The following is an 18,241-nucleotide window of genomic DNA, read 5'->3' as shown; positions in this document are numbered from 1 at the left end:
ACGCTAATCACAAAACCAAGCAAATCAATTTAACACCCTTATGGTATCTCTCTTAGCTGCTTCCATCTCTCACCGGACCTAAAATCGGTCAATTCCTACATCAACAAGGGCCAACGATCAGTACATAAACATGTTACCTGTGCGAAAACATACATCAACTAATACAATACATTGACCTAATTTCCGTTAGTCAAACGTTGAGTTGTCGTTAACCAATAACAGAAAATCGGCTAATTCATACATCAATATAGACCAATGGTTTTAATCAATACATAAACACTTCACATGTGCAAAACACATACATCAACTAATACAAAATTTCAATTCAATACATGAACTTTCGATATGGTTTTAATATACACTAAAGTTTGACATGCGCGTCTGTGTGGATATTTGTTGTTAATTTTTTTATAAATTATTTAATGACATTTTTAAATATATAACTTTTTGTTCATTGTTTTATTCCTACACATAAAATCGAACCCATCCGGATCTGGAAAGATCATATTCAAATCCCACCCGAAATTTTATAATACCCGAATAAAACATAATTTCAAAACCCAAAAAAAACTCGATATCCGAAAGAACCAATCCATACCCAACCGTATACCTGATATCCATATATAACTGATTTTGTTAAGAAAGAAAAAGTTTTTTTGTTAACTAGTTTGAATTCTTGTCGCAGATGGAGAAAATTCATTCAAACATATGAATTTATTATGGTTAGCACGTAAAATAAACGTTGTCAAATTATTATGACAGATATAATTAATGAAGTAGTTAAGAACTATGAAAAAATGTAAAAGATATAATAAAACAGTTAAATATAGGTAAGTTATGTTTTATATTTCTGTAAGACATGCTGTCAAATTATTTGGAAAAAAAATGCAATTAATAAAGTAATTAAGTTGAGTGAAAATAAGGAAAGAAGATATATAATAAATCTGTTGAAAATAATGTTATTTTTATTTTGTACTTAAATTTAATAAAATAGAGTTACCTAATTTCCACTAGTCAAATAATACTGGAAATAAATTGTTTGTCACATGTTGATTAAGTAAAGTTTTTATTACCGTATTAGGTAGGAATTGACAGAGAGAAACGAGAATGTTTAGCTTATCGAAGACATTCTCTTTTCTCTCTGTTCAATTTTGTCTTCTTTTTTTTTTTCGGTTTTAGTGTTTTTTGTTGAAAAAGTTGAAGAAAAAAATTAAAGAGAAAAGCTAACTAATGAATTACACAAGAAAGAAATTGTTTGACCTACATGATTTATTTTTCTCATTCAATTACCACGTAATACAATTTAATTACCACGTAATACAGTTTAATTACCACATAATATAATAAAAAACCTTACTTAATCAACACGTGACAGACAATTTATCTTCGATATTGTTTGACTAGTGGAAATTAGGTAAATGTCAAGCTTTAGTGTATGTTAAAACCAGATTTCAAAAGTTCATGTATTGAATTTAAATTTTGTATTAGTTGATGTATGTTTTTGCATACGTGAAGTGTTTATGTATTGATCTGTACCATTGGCCCATGTTGATGTATGAATTAGCCGATTTTCTATTACCGGTGGTTAACGACAACTCAACGTTTGATTAACGGAAATTAGGTCAATGTATGATAAAACCAAATTTTGAAAGTTCATGTGTGAAAATTAAATTTTGTACTAGTTGATGTATGTTTTCGCACATATAACATGTTTATGTATTGCTCGGGACCGTTGATCCTTGTTGATGTAGGAATTGGCCGATTTCCCTCTCTCTAAAATATGTTTGAGAAAATGTATATCCTCCTTACTGTATTTGCTGCAGGCACTTGACATATACAAAACATTTGTATTTTAAAAAAAAAAGGCATTTGGAGTAGATGACTAAAATAAGAATGGTATTTAGGTAAATGGACATGTTACTGATAAACTTTCTAAATGGCGGTAATAGCCCTATAACTTGGTATACAAATAGACTTGCATGTACTACAAGCTGACCAGATAATATTAATAAAGATCATATAGCTACCTAATTCATGCAAATCTTTATGTGGGGAAATGCAATAAATTGTCTAAACTACATTATTATCGTCATTTTCAAATCTTCTTCTCTCTTCCTTTGTTTTTGGAGTCTATAAAAAAACTGTATGGATCTATCGCACATCTGTTTGGGAGGAAGCATAATAGAAGATGGTGTATGCTCTGCTTGTAGATTAGCCGGACCGAAACGAGACGCAAATTTCTGCTCAGCTTGTAGTTTCTAGCCTCATTTCCACAACAGAAGCATACAGGGCTGTAGCACCAATCTGGGCTGTGAACCCCTGCTCGGAGGATGTGGTGCTCTGTTGGCTCTCTCTCTCTCTCTCTCTCTCTCTCTCTCTCTCTCTCTCTCTCTCTCTCTCTCTCTCTCTCTCTCTCTCTCTCTCTCTCTCTCTCTCTCTCTCTCTCTCTTATTTTCTCATCCCCAACTGTCTGAATTAGATCTGTCATTGTATTTGTTATCCTGGTTTCTAAACAAAGATCTGAAATTCTCCTTTCTCTCGAATCAATCAATTGCTGCAGTTGCTAGAAACGAATCTCCAAAGCTTCACGTGACAGACCATATCCTTGTCAGATTCCATGTCTACCTTGAGCCCATCACCTCTTTTTACCATCTTCGAGCCATATCTTCTATATCCATAGCTAAGGAAACCACTTACATTGTTTGAGATCGTCAGCGGAGCGCTCACATTAACCGGTGTGGAGGGATATGAGATCAGCCTGGGTGAGCATGTTCATCTGAGGAGCCGGTGTCGCCCTAAGCAGAGTCATAAGTAGCTAAATCAGCAAGTAATAAAGTTGTGCCCTTCTTCTTTGTTTTGGTGGCGAAGGCAACATATAAGTTGAGAGTATTGATGGATCTCATCTTCGTGTTCCTCGGCTTTAAGAGCCTCACAATGCTTTGATTTTCTATTATTTTTTTCTTTTTTTCGAATAAAAAAGGGTTTTCGTTGTTCGGAATTTCCATATCCATTGTATACTTTGATTTTAATGGGGTATATATATCTGATTTAATAGCCCAAGCACGATGTTTTGATGCTTTGTGATCTTGTCTGACAATGTCTGATTTGCTCTTATTTGGCATGTCTTCTTACATATCCATCACTGCCTTAGAGGACACTGATAGGTTTTAATTTGTAAGATTCAACCTATGAGAAGCTAGTTTCGTTCATAGTGGTTATTAATAGTGTGCAAAAGACTGTCGTTTCTATAATAAAGCTCTTAAAGTCCACAAATCTGCAAATCCATACTAAGTTATTATTCATCTAAAAAAGGGTTTTATTTCCGACATTTCAAGAATAACAAATACCTTTGTGGGATATAGCAAGTTTTATCTGGATCAATTATGTAATATCTGGTTAAAATTCATATGTACATATTATTTCATATCTCTTACAATACTTTGTTCCAAACTCATGATGTATATAATACACATTTATATTACAGATACACAAATAATTTTCTGACTATTACTTTCATAATCCGGATTATATATATTATCCGATTATCAAAGTTCATATCCTTCTCAATGTATTTTAATCCGAAATAATATAATTATTACCGGTTCTATTTGGAGTGAACCAAAATTTAAATCTTTTTTAATAAAATGATATTACTGGTTATTATAAAATTGATCTGGATATCTATGTAATATCCAGTTATAAATGACCAACTAGATTTTGACCCGCGCTTGGAAAGCGCGAGTTTTTTTGGATTATATTATAATTCAAAGTCTTATTATATCGAAAAATATAATTTTAACAGTTATATAATCTACGAATTAGTTTATTTGAGATTTTATATGTACTCTTTTACGTAAGTTTCTTTTAGACATGAGAATTATATCTGGATCAAAAAAACAAACCGAACTGATTCAAAAATATAGGTTTAATTCAGGTCCAGAGAAGATAACCTATTGGGTTTTGTTTTGACCCGCATGTCTTTGTTTGAGTCTGGGTCCTACCCTAGACCTCATAATAAATATGTTGTGTTTATTAGGTGTATTTAGATATTTCGAATATGTTTCCGGTATTATGGATATTTTTTTAAAGTTTTTCGGTTTACGATTATAGTTTTTGATTTCAGGTAAATTTTTGGAAAAAAAAATTGGGTATTTTTCAGTTCATCATGTCAGATTTTAAATTTTTAGGTATTTGAATTTTTTGCGTATTTGTTTGGAGTTTCGAATATTTTTTAGATTTTTTTAGATATTTCAAAAATTTTAGGATCCTAAATATCCGAACATATTTGGACCCATTACGTCCATATCAGCTCTAACAACCTTTTGATATAGATTTTTAACGTTATTGTACAAAAACATGGCTGATGAAATATTTTTCTGAGTAAATGTATCATAAGGAATAGTATTAGAATATATTAAAAATATTTAAAATATTGTATGGTTAGAATGATTAATGGTATTACCAAAAAAAAATAGTTATACATGACTTCAACAACTTTTTTATATTAGATTTTTTAAGACTCTTTCTCTTTTAATAATGTTGATTCGTTTTTAAGTGAAAAGTATATAAAAGTATAATATCTAAACCAATAATTTTTAAAATCGTGAATAATCAATACTGATATCGTGAAGTCGAGTTAGCTTTAACATAACCAATGAATTTCTACATTTTTGTGAAAGTAACATGAATATTCAGAAAACTCATTTTTAAATATGAAAATATCTATCAAACTATAGACGGTTGAAATTTTAGTATATGATATGAGATTTTAGTGAGAAAGTTTATATATTATATGATTACTTTATTATAAAAGAAAGATGAAGTTAAAATGTACACATATATGTCGTGTAACTTCTCTTGCTTTAAATCATATATTATATGACAAAAGTAATAATATAAAACATTAATTTCAATGCTTTTACGATTAAAAATCAAGATGGTAAATATAGTAATAGTAATGATTAAGATTTAAGAGTGAGATTTGAATAAATAAAAGAATTGAATAAATTATTGTTAGAGAAATATGTGGTAATATATTGTTAGTCTAAATTTAAGGTAAAAGAAAAATAAAATGAATTAAATGAAAAGGTCCAAACAACTTTTATAGATAGATTTTTTAAGACTCTTTCTCTTTTAATAGTATTGATACAGTGGTCAGAGAATTTACTATGGATAGTTTCAACTTATTGTCTACTAATCTTTTGCTTACACTTGTACATTTGTCTAATAATTTAAGGATATACAAGGTGTAAACCGGCTAACTAACATGTTAACGGATACGTTTTTCTTAAACTATTTTTCTGGGTTGGGTTCATCCCACTATATAAAAGGGACTAATTTTGGATGTTATAAAGGATGCCACATAGGCAAAATATTCTCATCCATTCATTCTGCCACGTTACTGGCAACCCAGACCAACAAATCGTAATTGCAGCCCAGCTAACCAAACCATTAATCTCAAGTAATCGTCATACAAGCACCGTGATGCCTTCTCTCCTATATCGTGACAGCTCTGCTCCTCTCCGCCTATCTTTTTCTGCGTCTCTACTCTTCTCTGACTCTCTCCATTCCACATCTGTTTTTTCTCTTTCCTCAGATTCCACTCTCGCGAGATCTCTGCTCATGTCTCTCCATCTCCACTACCGGCTCTGTCAATTGTAACAGATCCCATCCTCCTTTTTAGATCTACAAATAATTAACTTTCTCATCATCTCTCTTATGTGTGGCTTTGATTTTGTTGCAGGTTGAAGAATCGAAGGGTGGAGACGAACCAATGGAGCGATGTGGTGATGACAGAGGAAGAGGGGATTCAGTTTCTAATGGTGGACGCTCGTCACAGATCTTTTGCAGGTTAGATTGTAGATAGTTAAAACTATGTATGAATTTTGATTGGTCAATATTTAAAAAAAAATAACTTTGTTGTTGGTTTGATGTATGTGAGGAGGTGGGATGTAATCAGTTTCAGAGCGTTGCATTTTCGACTGATGGGATTGCGACAACACCTACCATGAGGAAACTGAATCTCATTTGAGTCACTTCGAGAATGCACATTGAGATCTACAGATATCCAGCTTGGTATTGTTTTTTTCATTTTTGCTCTGTATGTTTGATGACAACAAATGGATTGAATTTTTGAAAATTTTGGTTACAGGGGTGATGTGGTTGAGATAGAGACATGGTGTCAGAGTGAAGGAAGGATCGGGACAAGGCGTGATTGGATTCTTAAGGACATTGCTAACGCTGAAGTCACTGGCCGTGCTACTAGGTTTCCTTCTCATCATTTTTTGCTTTCTCCATTGGTTTGTGCAATGGAATTAAATTTTCTTATGTTAAAGATATAACTTTCAGTTACTTGGATTTATGTTAAAGATATAATTTTCATTTCCGAGCACTTGATGTTCTGTCCTAAAGAACCCAGGTAAAAGGAACTTTGTGTCCAGGTCAATGCAATGCTTGCTGGTCAATCATATCGTTATATTCATGAAATGCCCACTACTATGTTTTATGTATATCTTTGTAGATTAGCATTTCCTGAGGAGGAAAATAACAGAAGCTTGAAGAAAATCCCCACACTCGAAGATCTAGCCAAGTACTCAATCATTGGACTAAAGGTATAAAATAGAAAAATAATATTCTTTGTAGGAATCAACATTCCTAGAGGACTTTATAATCATGTTTCTTTGCAGCCAAGACGAGCTGATCTCGACATGAACCATCATGTCAATAATTTCACCTATATTGGATGGATTCTTGAGGTTAGTGCCATCATCAGGTTCTTTTTAAAATAATAACTTCAGTAATCACCATATGACTTTGTTTTCTGATATTGTCAGAGCATACTCAAGAGATTGTAGACACGCATGAACTTTGGATTACAGACGAGAATGTCAGCAAGACGATGTGGTGGATTCACTCACCACCTCAAAGAATGGCTCTGCAACATCAGGCACACAAAGCCACAACGATAGCCAGTTCTTATCTGGAGATGGTCAGGAGATCAACTGTGGGACAACCCTGTGGAGAAAGAAGCCCTCCAGATAGACAATCCCTAAGCCATTACGAGTCAAGGACCAATCATTTTCACATAAACCTCTTTGGTTATTTGATTAAAAAAGTTACATGACTGATAACAGATTCTGCCTATTACAAAGTCTCATAAATTTCAAATAATGTGAGTAAATAAATAGAAAACAGAGAATTGGTAAAATATAAACAGAGTAAAGATACGTTGAAAGTTATGTCAAAGCTTCTCAGTTAATCTAATCATGAAAGAGTTTACCGCAGAAGCATCTAAGACGATCCATGATGACTCAAACAGCTCATGATAGTAATCAGCTCTACTCTCTTGAGCTGCTTTTCTAAATGCATTACCAAACGCATAAGATATGTTGTCTATGTTCTCCAAACCACGATCATATCGTGTCTTTCCCAAGTGAATTATGATCTTCAGGGTATAGAAATGAGAGAAGATCTATCAGGAATCTTGGAAATCAATATACTGGGATATATAACATTTATTATGATCTTCAGCTTTCGTCTCTTTAAAATTTTCCAACTACCTGTGTTTTTCCTATTTTGAACTTTGTTTTGTTTTTCCTTGCATTTTACGGCAAACTACCTCCCACCAAAAGGATAGTGACTAAGATTTTATATATCGTTGATGAAGCCTTGCATATTGAAAATGTTCAAAACTAAATGCATCTGTACATGTTTACGTAGAAATATGGAACTCATGTAAACATTGCATAAACGTCCACTCTGTATACATGCCTTCTGTGGAACTTATTATAAATGAAAGTAAGCCCAAATTTTAAACGTAAATTATTAATTAGCCTGACTGTAACCCACTACATTTCAAACACAACTACAATACCAAGACAAAAACATCGCTCTTCAAAACCAATCTCAGAACTCTTATTATATAGGTCAGAGCATCTTCATATTTAGAACACCAACTACACAATCTTCATTTCCTCCTCAGATATAGACAACACAACAACAATGTGCACAACCCCGCGCTTGCGCGGGGGCTCAGCTCCTAGTAATTGTAATAGCTATTATAATCTACATACTTATAAACTAGATCTTTCAATGTCTCCTATTCTTTCAGCTAAATCTTTATTTTGAATAATTGTTCCATTGAGTCTTTTAAATGTTGTCTTTAATCAATAAATTTGTTCTCGCTAATTATGTTTGACAAGTAATCTCATTAATTCATATTTACTCGCTATCATAAAACAATCCACCATATCATATCAAATTAACATCTACTATTCATTTCTATAGTGATATACCGATATGAATGCTTCTTATGTGTAATAATGAATGACACTTATCTTATTACTATTAACTCTCACACGTACCATTTATATCCATACATTCAAAACTTTAACATGCAAAAAACTGACATCAACCAAATATGTTCCTCCCAACTTTGACTGATACAAAATCTGTCCAACTAACTGACCCCTAACGCTACGTAGTCGAACAGTGACATGAATGGACAAAAAGGTCATTGTACACCTATCTAATACACGGTTGGCAAATTAATAAAAAAAATGCACGATCACCTTTATCCTCAGAATTTGTATATTGAGTTCATTGAGCCTTTAAAAAACATACATCCTTTTCTTATAACAAGAAAAGGAAGATTCTTATTAATGAAACATTAAATGGTCAAACCAACCATTCAACGTGAATATTGTGAACCAGAGGAAGGCCGCAAGAGCTAGGAGAAGCAGGAGTTGAGATGCGAGAGGGATGATATTGGCCGCACCAAATGTGCAATGACTTCGGTTGGAGTCGAGAAGGTCAACTAGGGGCGGTGTAGCAGTAAAAAAAGTAAGGAGGAGGAGGAGGAGAACGAAGTGAAAGAGCTTTAATCTCTGGTGGTGGAGGGATCGTAGATGTTATGTTCTCGTCTTCAAAACCTGGCACTAAAACTTCATTAGCAATGCTTAGTTCATAGTTATGTTCAGCTCAGCAAACTGAATTTTCTGGAAATTTAAAAGTCGCCATACTTGTGCACTGTTAGCTACAATACACACAAACAATTGAATGAAATTAAGATCATTCACTTAACTAAAAAGTACTTTGAACTCAGAGTCATTCACTCATATGTAATTTGAAATAGATATAAAAAAGAGAGAGTAGAACTGAAATAGACAAGAAGTTACAAGTTAACCGGTCATGACAATGCAAGCCTCGGAGAGATGATGACTTAAACAAATGACTTCAAAGGCGGACAGAGATCTCGTAAGGTGGCGCCATCATCATCATCAGCACCTTATATGTCTTTGCTAAGATGTTTTTGCTTATGCATTGAATGTTACTAGCATGAAGATAAGGTGGCGCCATCAGCAGCTGAGATCTCGTAAGACTTAAAGCCGTTGTGGCTGCGTGTGCACATCTCTTCAATTCATATTAAGGTGAGGAAAACTAGACTGGCTATTACTTTTGTCATAGCATTGCCTATTTCAATGGTTCTGATCCTCAAGATGATCAAAACCTTCTGTTTGCAGTCCCGGAACCATAAGAGCAACCTCTTTGGTTAGGACTCTGATCTTACGTACACCGCACATGAAATAGATAGCTGAGATTTAAATAACAATTTAACACCACCTCAAGATTTCTTCTTCAAGATTTGCAAAGTTCCAAGATTCGTTATATTCGATGTACACCGCACATGAGCCGTTAAAGAGTCTCTTTCTCAAGTCTCACATAGCTTTTCTTTTTGGTCAACACTCAAGTCCCACATCGCTTAGCTAAAGAAAGTTAGTCATAACCTTAGCACTATAAAATAGAAGCCGAGCCATTGTTACAAATCATACCTTTCTCGGCCTTTTGGCTAAGATCAAGTGTAGTATCTGTTCTTATCAATTTAATATCTGATATGTGGGCTATCAGCCTGCCCGATACTAACTCAATATTTTGAGGAAAGAACCCTGACAATATAGCTTGCTATATGGGTTTCTATGAGTCGTTCATGCTTTGCACTACTGTACGGGCTGGCTCAACCCACCAGAGCAATAGTTCAAACTATTACTATGACCACTTTGTAGAGAAGGTATGAATGATTGATATATTAACGTGATGACAAAGATGTCATATATATAGTACAGAGATGAAGCCCTAAGGAGATATGCACAATAAAGGAAGAATATACAATTGACATATTTAGAAGATGTGATTGAGATTGTGTATATCTTCTATATGCCCCCTCAAGATAGACTACCAGAGGATAGTCCTATCTTGGATGAATGTGCGGCCAGGAGAGACCGTGAAACAGGTTTGGTTAGGGCGTCAGCTAGTTGATCTTTGGAGGAGATGTGGGAGACTCTTAAGAATCCAGCTTGAACAAGCTCTCTAATGTAGTGATAGTCCAATGCTAGATGCTTCATTCTTGAGTGAAAAACAGAGTTTGCACACAGATAAGTAGCTCCCACATTGTCACAGTAAATGACAGGCTGAGTGTTGGACTGAACTCCAAGTTCTCGCAGTAATGAGACGATCCACTGTATCTCAGCTGCTGTAGCTGCAACACTTCTGTACTCAGCTTCTGTTGAACTTCGAGCTACTGTCTTTTGTTTCTTAGACGACCACACAATAGGATTGGAGCCAAGATACACTATGTAAGCACTAGTAGAGGTGTAATCATCTCTGTTGCCAGCCCAGTCCGCATCAGAGAAGGCATGAAGAGACAGAGTTGTGTTGCTGCGTAGAAGGATTCCACGATCACGAGTTCCAGCAAGATATCTCAGTACTCTTTTAGCGGCTTGCCAATGTACATCTGTGGGTCGATGCATGAATTGCGAGAGCTTATTGACAGCGAAGGAGACATCAGGTCTAGTGAAGTGTAGGTATTGTAGACTGCCTACTACCATTCGGTATTCTAAGCCATCTTGAAGAGCTGTACCAGAGGTTAGTTGCAGACGATCAGTAGGCATCATTGGTGAGGAAACCGGGTTAACCGTAGTCATGTTAACACGAGCTAAGAGATCATTGATGTATTTGCGTTGCGTGAGGAGCAAGCCAGAGCCCGATCTTTGTGTTTCAATGCCGAGGAAGTATGAGAGAGCTCCAAGATCCTTGAGAGAGAACCTTTTGCTGAGAATTGATGTGCCGCAGACCACGGATCATTACATGGAACCAGCTCAGCATGGAGTTCAGGACGTTCTGAACATTTCAACCGAGGTTCATGTTTTTCACCGTGCCATACTTGACTTGGGTCGAGCCAGACTTAGCTTGGGTGGTGAAAAAACCAAAGACGGACATGCATTCTCATCCGGCGGACCATCCGGACAGTCCCGCAAGCGTCGTTATCTTTACCCCGTGCATCCATCTGGTTCGGATGAATCTAGACATCTTGACTGGTCTTCTCCGTTTTCCGTGCCTTGACCAGATCTAGTCTTCTCTATTTTCCGTGCCTTGACTAGATCTAGTCAAATTTATATTTACTATGCATTGTTTTCCCACATTTTCTTTTATTGTCTTTGACTACAAAACACTATAAATATGTAGTCCCATTGATGAATAAAATCAGTTCATTTTGGTTGTTTATTTCGTTTCTTCTCTGAGTGAGAGAGAGAAAGAGAGTTCTTAGCTAGTTCATCGGTTTGAACTGGCTTGTTGATTTGGTGGTCAGCCAATCATCTTTGTGTGTCATTTGGTGGTTAGCCAACACACTACATTCGTTCTTAGGTGGTTAGCCTTAGATCGTGGGTATATCAAGAGCCATTCCGCATCTCTTGACGATCCTTTCAATCCATCTCAGTTCCAGAAGCGCCATTTGCTTCTCGGTTCATATCCAACACCCAGCTAAAGTGATCCTTCCCGATTTTGGTTCTATCAAGTGGTATCAGAGCCACTTTGGCTGGTTTGTTTTCTTTCATCTTTCATCTTCTCATCTCTCCACGTTTTTCTTTTCTTATTTCTTGGATCCGGGCTGTTCCTTTACTCCCTTGTGATCGCCTATTATAAAAAAAAAAAAATCGATAAAAAAGAAAAAAAAAAGTTTTGGCTTGAATCACCTTCTGAAGAGAAATCCAGGGGGAGTGGTGGAAGAGAAATCCTGCTGGCTGAAGAGAAACCCAGCCTTAGGACAGTTAAGGCGGATCCATTTCAAAAATCTCTTCATCTTTCTTTCTCTTTTCTTTTTCCCACAAAAGTTTGTTTTGGGTTTTGATTGCTGAATGTTGACTGCCTATCATCCTTTGAACCAGTGGAAAGAACTCTGAGTGACCATCTAAAAATCGTGAGCTAAACACTTGAGAGTGTGAGGATTTTTATTTGCTAACTTTGTTAAGTGTTTTCAGGATGTTTGGACTTCTCAAGAAATCAAAACCACAACAAGACGTCTACTTTCCTTTTAAAACTGTTTTTGAAAAGGAGCAATTGATTTTTGATAAGAAACAGTTTGCTTCTAATGAGTTTGACTTTGTGCAGAAACAAAAGAAGAGACAAAACAGGTGTGATGATGAGAAGTGGGTCAGAAGTCGTGATCGCCCCTTCACCAAAGCCAAGAGAAGCAACTGTGATGTGCCTGATCAGAATGAGCTTCAGACTTATGCCAGCTTGGAAAAGATGTTGCATAAGGCGATTCATGTTGTCCGGCAACTCAAAAAGAAGGGAAACAGCAACACTTCTTCTGCACCAAAACAACAAAGTAATTCTTCTTCTATTTCAAATTCTGATTTGAAAACTAATGTGTTGTCTTCTGATAAAAGCAAGGCTGTGAAAACCACAAGCAAGGCTCTTTCTACCAGGTGTTTCAAATGCCATAAGGTCGGTCATTATGCCAACAAGTGCCAAAAACAGAAAACGTTGGTGACTTTGGAAAAAGTTGAAACCGAGCCAGAAAAGGAAGACGTTTTACCAATTTTCGATGACTATGCACATGAACCGAAGGAAGGGTCAGGTGGAGAGCAAAATTGTGGTCATAGAGAAGGATCTTGTTCCATTCACAATCCGGACCAAACTCAAGGTGAGCAACGTTCTGATTATGGTTCTTTTGCTTATAATCCTTTTCCTTTTAATGTTTCAGATTTGAGGACAAATCTTTTTGAAGAGGAAGGGAATGATGTGCCGCAGACCACGGATCATTACATGGAACCAGCTCAGCATGGAGTTCAGGACGTTCTGAACATTTCAACCGAGGTTCATGTTTTTCACCGTGCCATACTTGACTTGGGTCGAGCCAGACTTAGCTTGGGTGGTGAAAAAACCAAAGACGGACATGCATTCTCATCCGGCGGACCATCCGGACAGTCCCGCAAGCGTCCTTATCTTTACCCCGTGCATCCATCTGGTTCGGATGAATCTAGACATCTTGACTGGTCTTCTCCGTTTTCCGTGCCTTGACCAGATCTAGTCTTCTCTATTTTCCGTGCCTTGACTAGATCTAGTCAAATTTATATTTCCTATGCATTGTTTTCCCACATTTTCTTTTATTGTCTTTGACTACAAAACACTATAAATATGTAGTCCCATTGATGAATAAAATCAGTTCATTTTGGTTGTTTATTTCGTTTCTTCTCTGAGTGAGAGAGAGAAAGAGAGTTCTTAGCTAGTTCATCGGTTTGAACCGGCTTGTTGATTTGGTGGTCAGCCAATCATCTTTGTGTGTCATTTGGTGGTTAGCCAACACACTACATTCGTTCTTAGGTGGTTAGCCTTAGATCGTGGGTATATCAAGAGTCATTCCGCATCTCTTGACGATCCTTTCAATCCATCTCAGTTCCAGAAGCGCCATTTGCTTCTCGGTTCATATCCAACACCCAGCTAAAGTGATCCTTCCCGATTTTGGTTCTATCAAGAATGTCAATGAACTGTTGCACTCTTGTCGGAGCATTGCCCGTAACAATGATATCATCAACATAAATGAGGACATAGAGAGTTATTTTACCGACAATAAGAATGAAGAGAGAAGCATCTGCGACTGAGTTCTTGAAGCCAGACTGGAGAAGGAACTGACGGAGCTCTAAGTACCATACACGCGGTGCTTGTTTAAGACCGTAGATGGCTTTGTTCAGTTTGCATACGTAATCTGGTTTATCTTTGTCGACAAAGCCTTGTGGCTGCTCCATATAAACATCCTCATTGAGATTGCCTTGTAAGAAGGCGTTGTTGAAGTCAAGTTGACGCAACGGCCAGTTGTTCATGACGGCGAGACTGAGGATCGGATTGGACTGCGTGGATCGGGCTCTGATACCATGTTAAGCTAGATGGACTTCCAACCTAAAACCAATTGGTATTAAGTGGAGTGACCCATCTATCTTATATATTGCTTAGGATCCCTTCCAATATCCGATGTGGGACATTTATCCCTAATACACTTTAGGTCCCACACGCAGCCATCCGGCTCATCACAGTATACCCTTTTGGTATCAATCTCATTAGCTACTTACTGGATCCAGTATCTCTCTAAATCATGTTTGTGGCAATGCATCTCTTGCTGCATTTGCCGCAGGCATTTGACATGTCCGAGACATTAAAAAAATAAAAATATACATTCTTGTAACAGGGGAGATAATATAAGAGTACTCGCTCTGATCTCCATAAACACAACCATGGTCACTTGTTTGTCTTTTGAGAAACGAAGCTCTATTTAAGTATTGGAATGTCTCAAACATTCGCTCCAATAAGATCACCATACAAGGCATAACAAACTAAAGATAATCACAAGAAGTTTAGAAATTAAGGAAACACAAGGCAGATACAAAACAAGTCATCCAAACTAAAAAGAGAAAATTTACATATTACAGAGAAAAGATCCAAGCTCTAATACATATATGTATTTAACCGTTCTATTTAAGTCTATGCGTTCAGTGTGTACTCAGGAAGTGGGTGCTGATTGAGTAAGCAGTATTAATTGTGCTGACCTCAGTGTGTACTCTTGGTGATCAAGAAAATCTAATACAATTCTTCAAAAAATAAACTCCAAACTTGTTGGTGCATATCTGTATAAGAAACCCGTTTAGGTGATGAGGTTAATGTTGTACCCCGAGATCGATCGATATGGCATTTTATGTGAAAGTTTTTCTTTTCTTTTCTCTTTGTTTGTTTTGTTTGTACGGTTGTGTATGCATGAATCGTCAACGAAGATGTGAAGATCAAGCCTTGGTGCTTGGGAAATTGGGGAGAAGGTCATGGCAGTGAACGAAATGAAGGTCGTGGACAAGAGGATTCCCGGTTCTCTTAGGTGGAGACCCAACGTACCACTCTATTCCACCTTCTACCGGCTGAACCTACCACAGTTTAAATAAATATATATTTAATTACTTAACACTCAGAAACCATGGATGTACGCAAGTTTGGATCCCGTTGTCATTATCTGACTTATGTCATTCTCTTGTTTTATTATAATCACTGATATTGGAATCCTTATATTAAAATGATATTTATCTTGGAAATATTATCTATGATGATGAAGACAGCAAGTATGGGTGTATGACCTTATCGATTATGTTGATAACGCCGCTTCTTCCCTCCGAACTTTGTTGACTGATTGAGGCACAAACACATATCATGATGAATTTCCAAGAAATATAAAGAAAAGCATGCATGGGAGAATTATATATAGCCTTTGATTAAATTAAAAACGACGCTTACGTTTATTTTTGCCTATATATTTTTGTAACTTCTTTTTGCCCATATATTAGGGAAAATAAAAACTTTTAAAGCATTTTCTACTTTTTCATCAAATGTTTTTTTGTTTGTGAAATGGAAACGTTGCCGTACAAAAGAAAAAGGTAAAATGGAAACGCAAGGCACCAAACGTAATTGAAAACAAACATATAGAAACAATCTAGTCTAGACCATATATAATTGAAAACTATATATACAAACAACCATATAAATGTAACTGAAAATACATAATACAAACAAGTAGACCATATATAATGTTACCAGTTCGAAGAGTGTAGTGAACATGAGACAGGCTTGAGAAAATCAGGAAGAGAAGGACACACACGACGTGGCTTAGGACAAAGTGGTTGATTTATTGTCGTCGTCGTCTCCGAATGATGATGCATATTTTCTCCCTTTTTCCTCTCTAAATTAAAAGAGCAGCTAGTCCCTTATTTAAAATTGATCGTTTGTTAATCTGAAGTCTGAATTTTAGTGTGACTCTATATAGTATATACACAAGACAGAAAAACAATAATTCGTTAAATTTGTAGTGATGAGTAAGCCGAAGTTTGGTTATTCTCAGACAAAACACTAAAAAGAAAACGTGACAAATTTACACGTGTGAAGTTTCTGTGACTCCCCTATGTCTTGGTAAAGAGTTAAAGTAGGGTTGGTCTTCTTGACCACTCCCCCTCGTTTTTTGCTTACTCCTTCCACTTGAATAGATTTGTAGTTAAACATATTGGTTAGGCCGGGCATATTAATCTGAAACCTAAACCGAACCCAAACAAAAAAACTCGATCTGTATCCGGTTCGAAATTAAAAAAAAAACACATGAATGAATTTTATAAGGTGTTACAAAATATATCCAAACTCGAAGTGTTATTAACCGAATCAAATCCGAATGAGTAGCTTGAAAAAAAAAATTCGAAATAAAAAACCAAAAACTAGATCCGAATGTCTAAATTAGTATGCTATAGAAATATTATTTGAAACATAAATATGTATTTCAAATATTCAATTTCATATTTATTTTGATACGATATCCAAAGAAATATTTAAAATTTAAATAAATACCTTAAATACCTAATTTTATGTAAATAAATATTTTTTTTTTGCTTTTAAATTTTATTTCGGATTATCCAAACCGATTCGATATAATCTGAATCTGAACAATATATAATTACTTTATGAATTCTAGGATGTTATATAAATTAGACTGAAACCGTATGTTATATTTAAACCCGATCAATATTTATTAATTTACTATATTTAGGATGGGTTACGAATTAGACCAAAATTTGAAATATCCAATTTGAATCCCACAGATGAACCCCCAGATCTACTATTGGTTATACGGCTCATCATGTCTCTCTAAGGCCCATTGTTATTTATTTTTAAAATGATATATAGAGAGAAGAAGAAGAGGGGAAAGGGGAGCACATGGGAGAAGTGAAGAGGAAACGGGAAAAGAAGTGCAGCTGGTCAGGTGCAGGTGGATATGGAGGTGGAAGTTGATGTGCACACGTATGTCCTTAATGAGACAGCTAACGTTAAATGATGTCACTAAATCACGTGTCTCTTCTCAATCACTCACAGATATTCCACCTTTTTTTAACTATCAATCTTCTTCGACCAACACAACAACACGCTTCTCTTTCCTTTTACTTCATGGAACTTCTCTTCTCTAATAACCCCCCAAATTTTCGTTTTGAGTTTACTACGTGTTTGGTACTTATTAATTATTAAGTAAGGATAGACAAAACATAGACGAAATTTAATTTATTTTGTTTTCTTTTCAAAAAAAAATTAATTAATTTTGTTATTTGAATTGATCCAAAAAATTTGAACATTTGTAATTCTAATCAAAACAAATGTTAATATTTAGTATTCATTTGAATATATCAAATCATAAATATTAAAAAAAAACTTGTGGTATCATAACTATGCTATTACAGCTAGAAAAAAAATCAGAATAAGAAAACAATCATTTTGGGGGGTTTTTAGAAAAATATCTCCCATAGTCTAACACACACACACACACACACACACACACACACATATATATATATATATAACATTTTTATTTATTATTTAATTATATATAAAATTTTATATTTATCATATATTGAGTATTAATTTTTTGTTTTATTTTTGTGAATTTAATATCTTATGAGAATATATTTTAAAATATTTGAAAACTAGACGATAATGGAATAAATATACAAATTAAAAGAAAACTAATAATGAAAACAAAATGGATAGTCCAAACATAATATTAGGTTAAATTTGGATATTGGGTAATTTGAAATTTATTGAAAACTAAAGAAGAAGAAGAAGTATTGGAACCCAATATAACTAAGCTTCAAGTTTTAGCTTGGACATTAAAAGCACTTCAGAGAACATGCCATCTTATATGGTAATTGATTATATGACAGTAACGAAAAATTTGATACGGCATAATATGAAATGCAATAACTATTGCCCGTGGTATGGCAGAAGAGTGTAATTTATGCCATCTTCGAATGTTGCCAGTTCTACAAGGTTAGTCTTTATCAGCAACACCAACAAGTCCAAATATCTTTATGGTGCCGAATATTTATGCTAATATGAA

At 35.2% G+C, this 18,241-nt stretch overlaps 1 protein-coding gene, 2 long non-coding RNA genes and 1 other non-coding gene across 15 annotated transcripts; 3 read left to right on the top strand and 1 right to left on the bottom strand.

Annotated features, from left to right (window-relative positions):
• Positions 1-1,008: 1,008 nt before the first annotated feature.
• On the top strand, positions 1,009-3,531 carry LOC106364926. The gene is made up of 2 exons (XR_007316241.1): positions 1,009-2,342; positions 2,561-3,531. It is a non-coding gene; the product is annotated as an uncharacterized LOC106364926 (long non-coding RNA).
• A 1,816-nt stretch (positions 3,532-5,347) lies between these two features.
• LOC106365406 (oleoyl-acyl carrier protein thioesterase 1, chloroplastic-like) lies at positions 5,348-7,238 on the top strand. Of its 11 annotated transcripts, XR_007338147.1 has the most exons (8): positions 5,372-5,657; positions 5,744-5,850; positions 5,945-6,075; positions 6,152-6,265; positions 6,349-6,418; positions 6,521-6,611; positions 6,687-6,755; positions 6,834-7,238. XR_007338147.1 is itself a non-coding variant. In XM_013804837.3 (7 exons), the coding sequence occupies exons 3-7, from the start codon at positions 6,044-6,046 to the stop codon at positions 6,852-6,854; spliced, it is 327 nt and encodes a 108-aa protein (XP_013660291.2). In that variant the 5' UTR covers positions 5,396-5,657; positions 5,744-5,850; positions 5,945-6,043; the 3' UTR covers positions 6,855-7,238. The 11 variants fall into 11 exon arrangements, 3 of the variants coding, with proteins under 3 accessions (XP_013660291.2, XP_013660292.2, XP_022547324.2); XR_002654107.2 differs by having other exon boundaries at positions 5,348-5,657; positions 5,744-6,075; positions 6,336-6,418; XR_002654108.2 differs by having other exon boundaries at positions 5,353-5,657; positions 5,744-6,075; positions 6,370-6,418.
• Positions 7,239-9,826: 2,588 nt separating this feature from the next.
• On the top strand, positions 9,827-10,021 carry LOC125579331. The gene has a single exon (XR_007317316.1). It is a non-coding gene; the product is annotated as a U2 spliceosomal RNA (small nuclear RNA).
• Positions 10,022-13,862: 3,841 nt separating this feature from the next.
• On the bottom strand, positions 13,863-17,620 carry LOC111215398. 2 transcript variants are annotated; one of them, XR_007338145.1, is made up of 3 exons: positions 15,907-17,620; positions 15,453-15,501; positions 13,863-15,245 (listed from the first exon to the last, which is right to left on the bottom strand). It is a non-coding gene; the product is annotated as an uncharacterized LOC111215398 (long non-coding RNA). The 2 variants fall into 2 exon arrangements; XR_002664377.2 differs by having other exon boundaries at positions 13,863-15,239; positions 15,907-17,618.
• Between the last annotated feature and the right edge of the window lie 621 nt (positions 17,621-18,241).

Source organism: Brassica napus, chromosome A1, assembly GCF_020379485.1.
Source record: "Brassica napus cultivar Da-Ae chromosome A1, Da-Ae, whole genome shotgun sequence".
Classification (NCBI taxonomy): domain Eukaryota; kingdom Viridiplantae; phylum Streptophyta; class Magnoliopsida; order Brassicales; family Brassicaceae; genus Brassica; species Brassica napus.
Note: the sequence above shows the minus strand (reverse complement) of the source record. Positions and strands in the feature narration are given on the sequence as shown.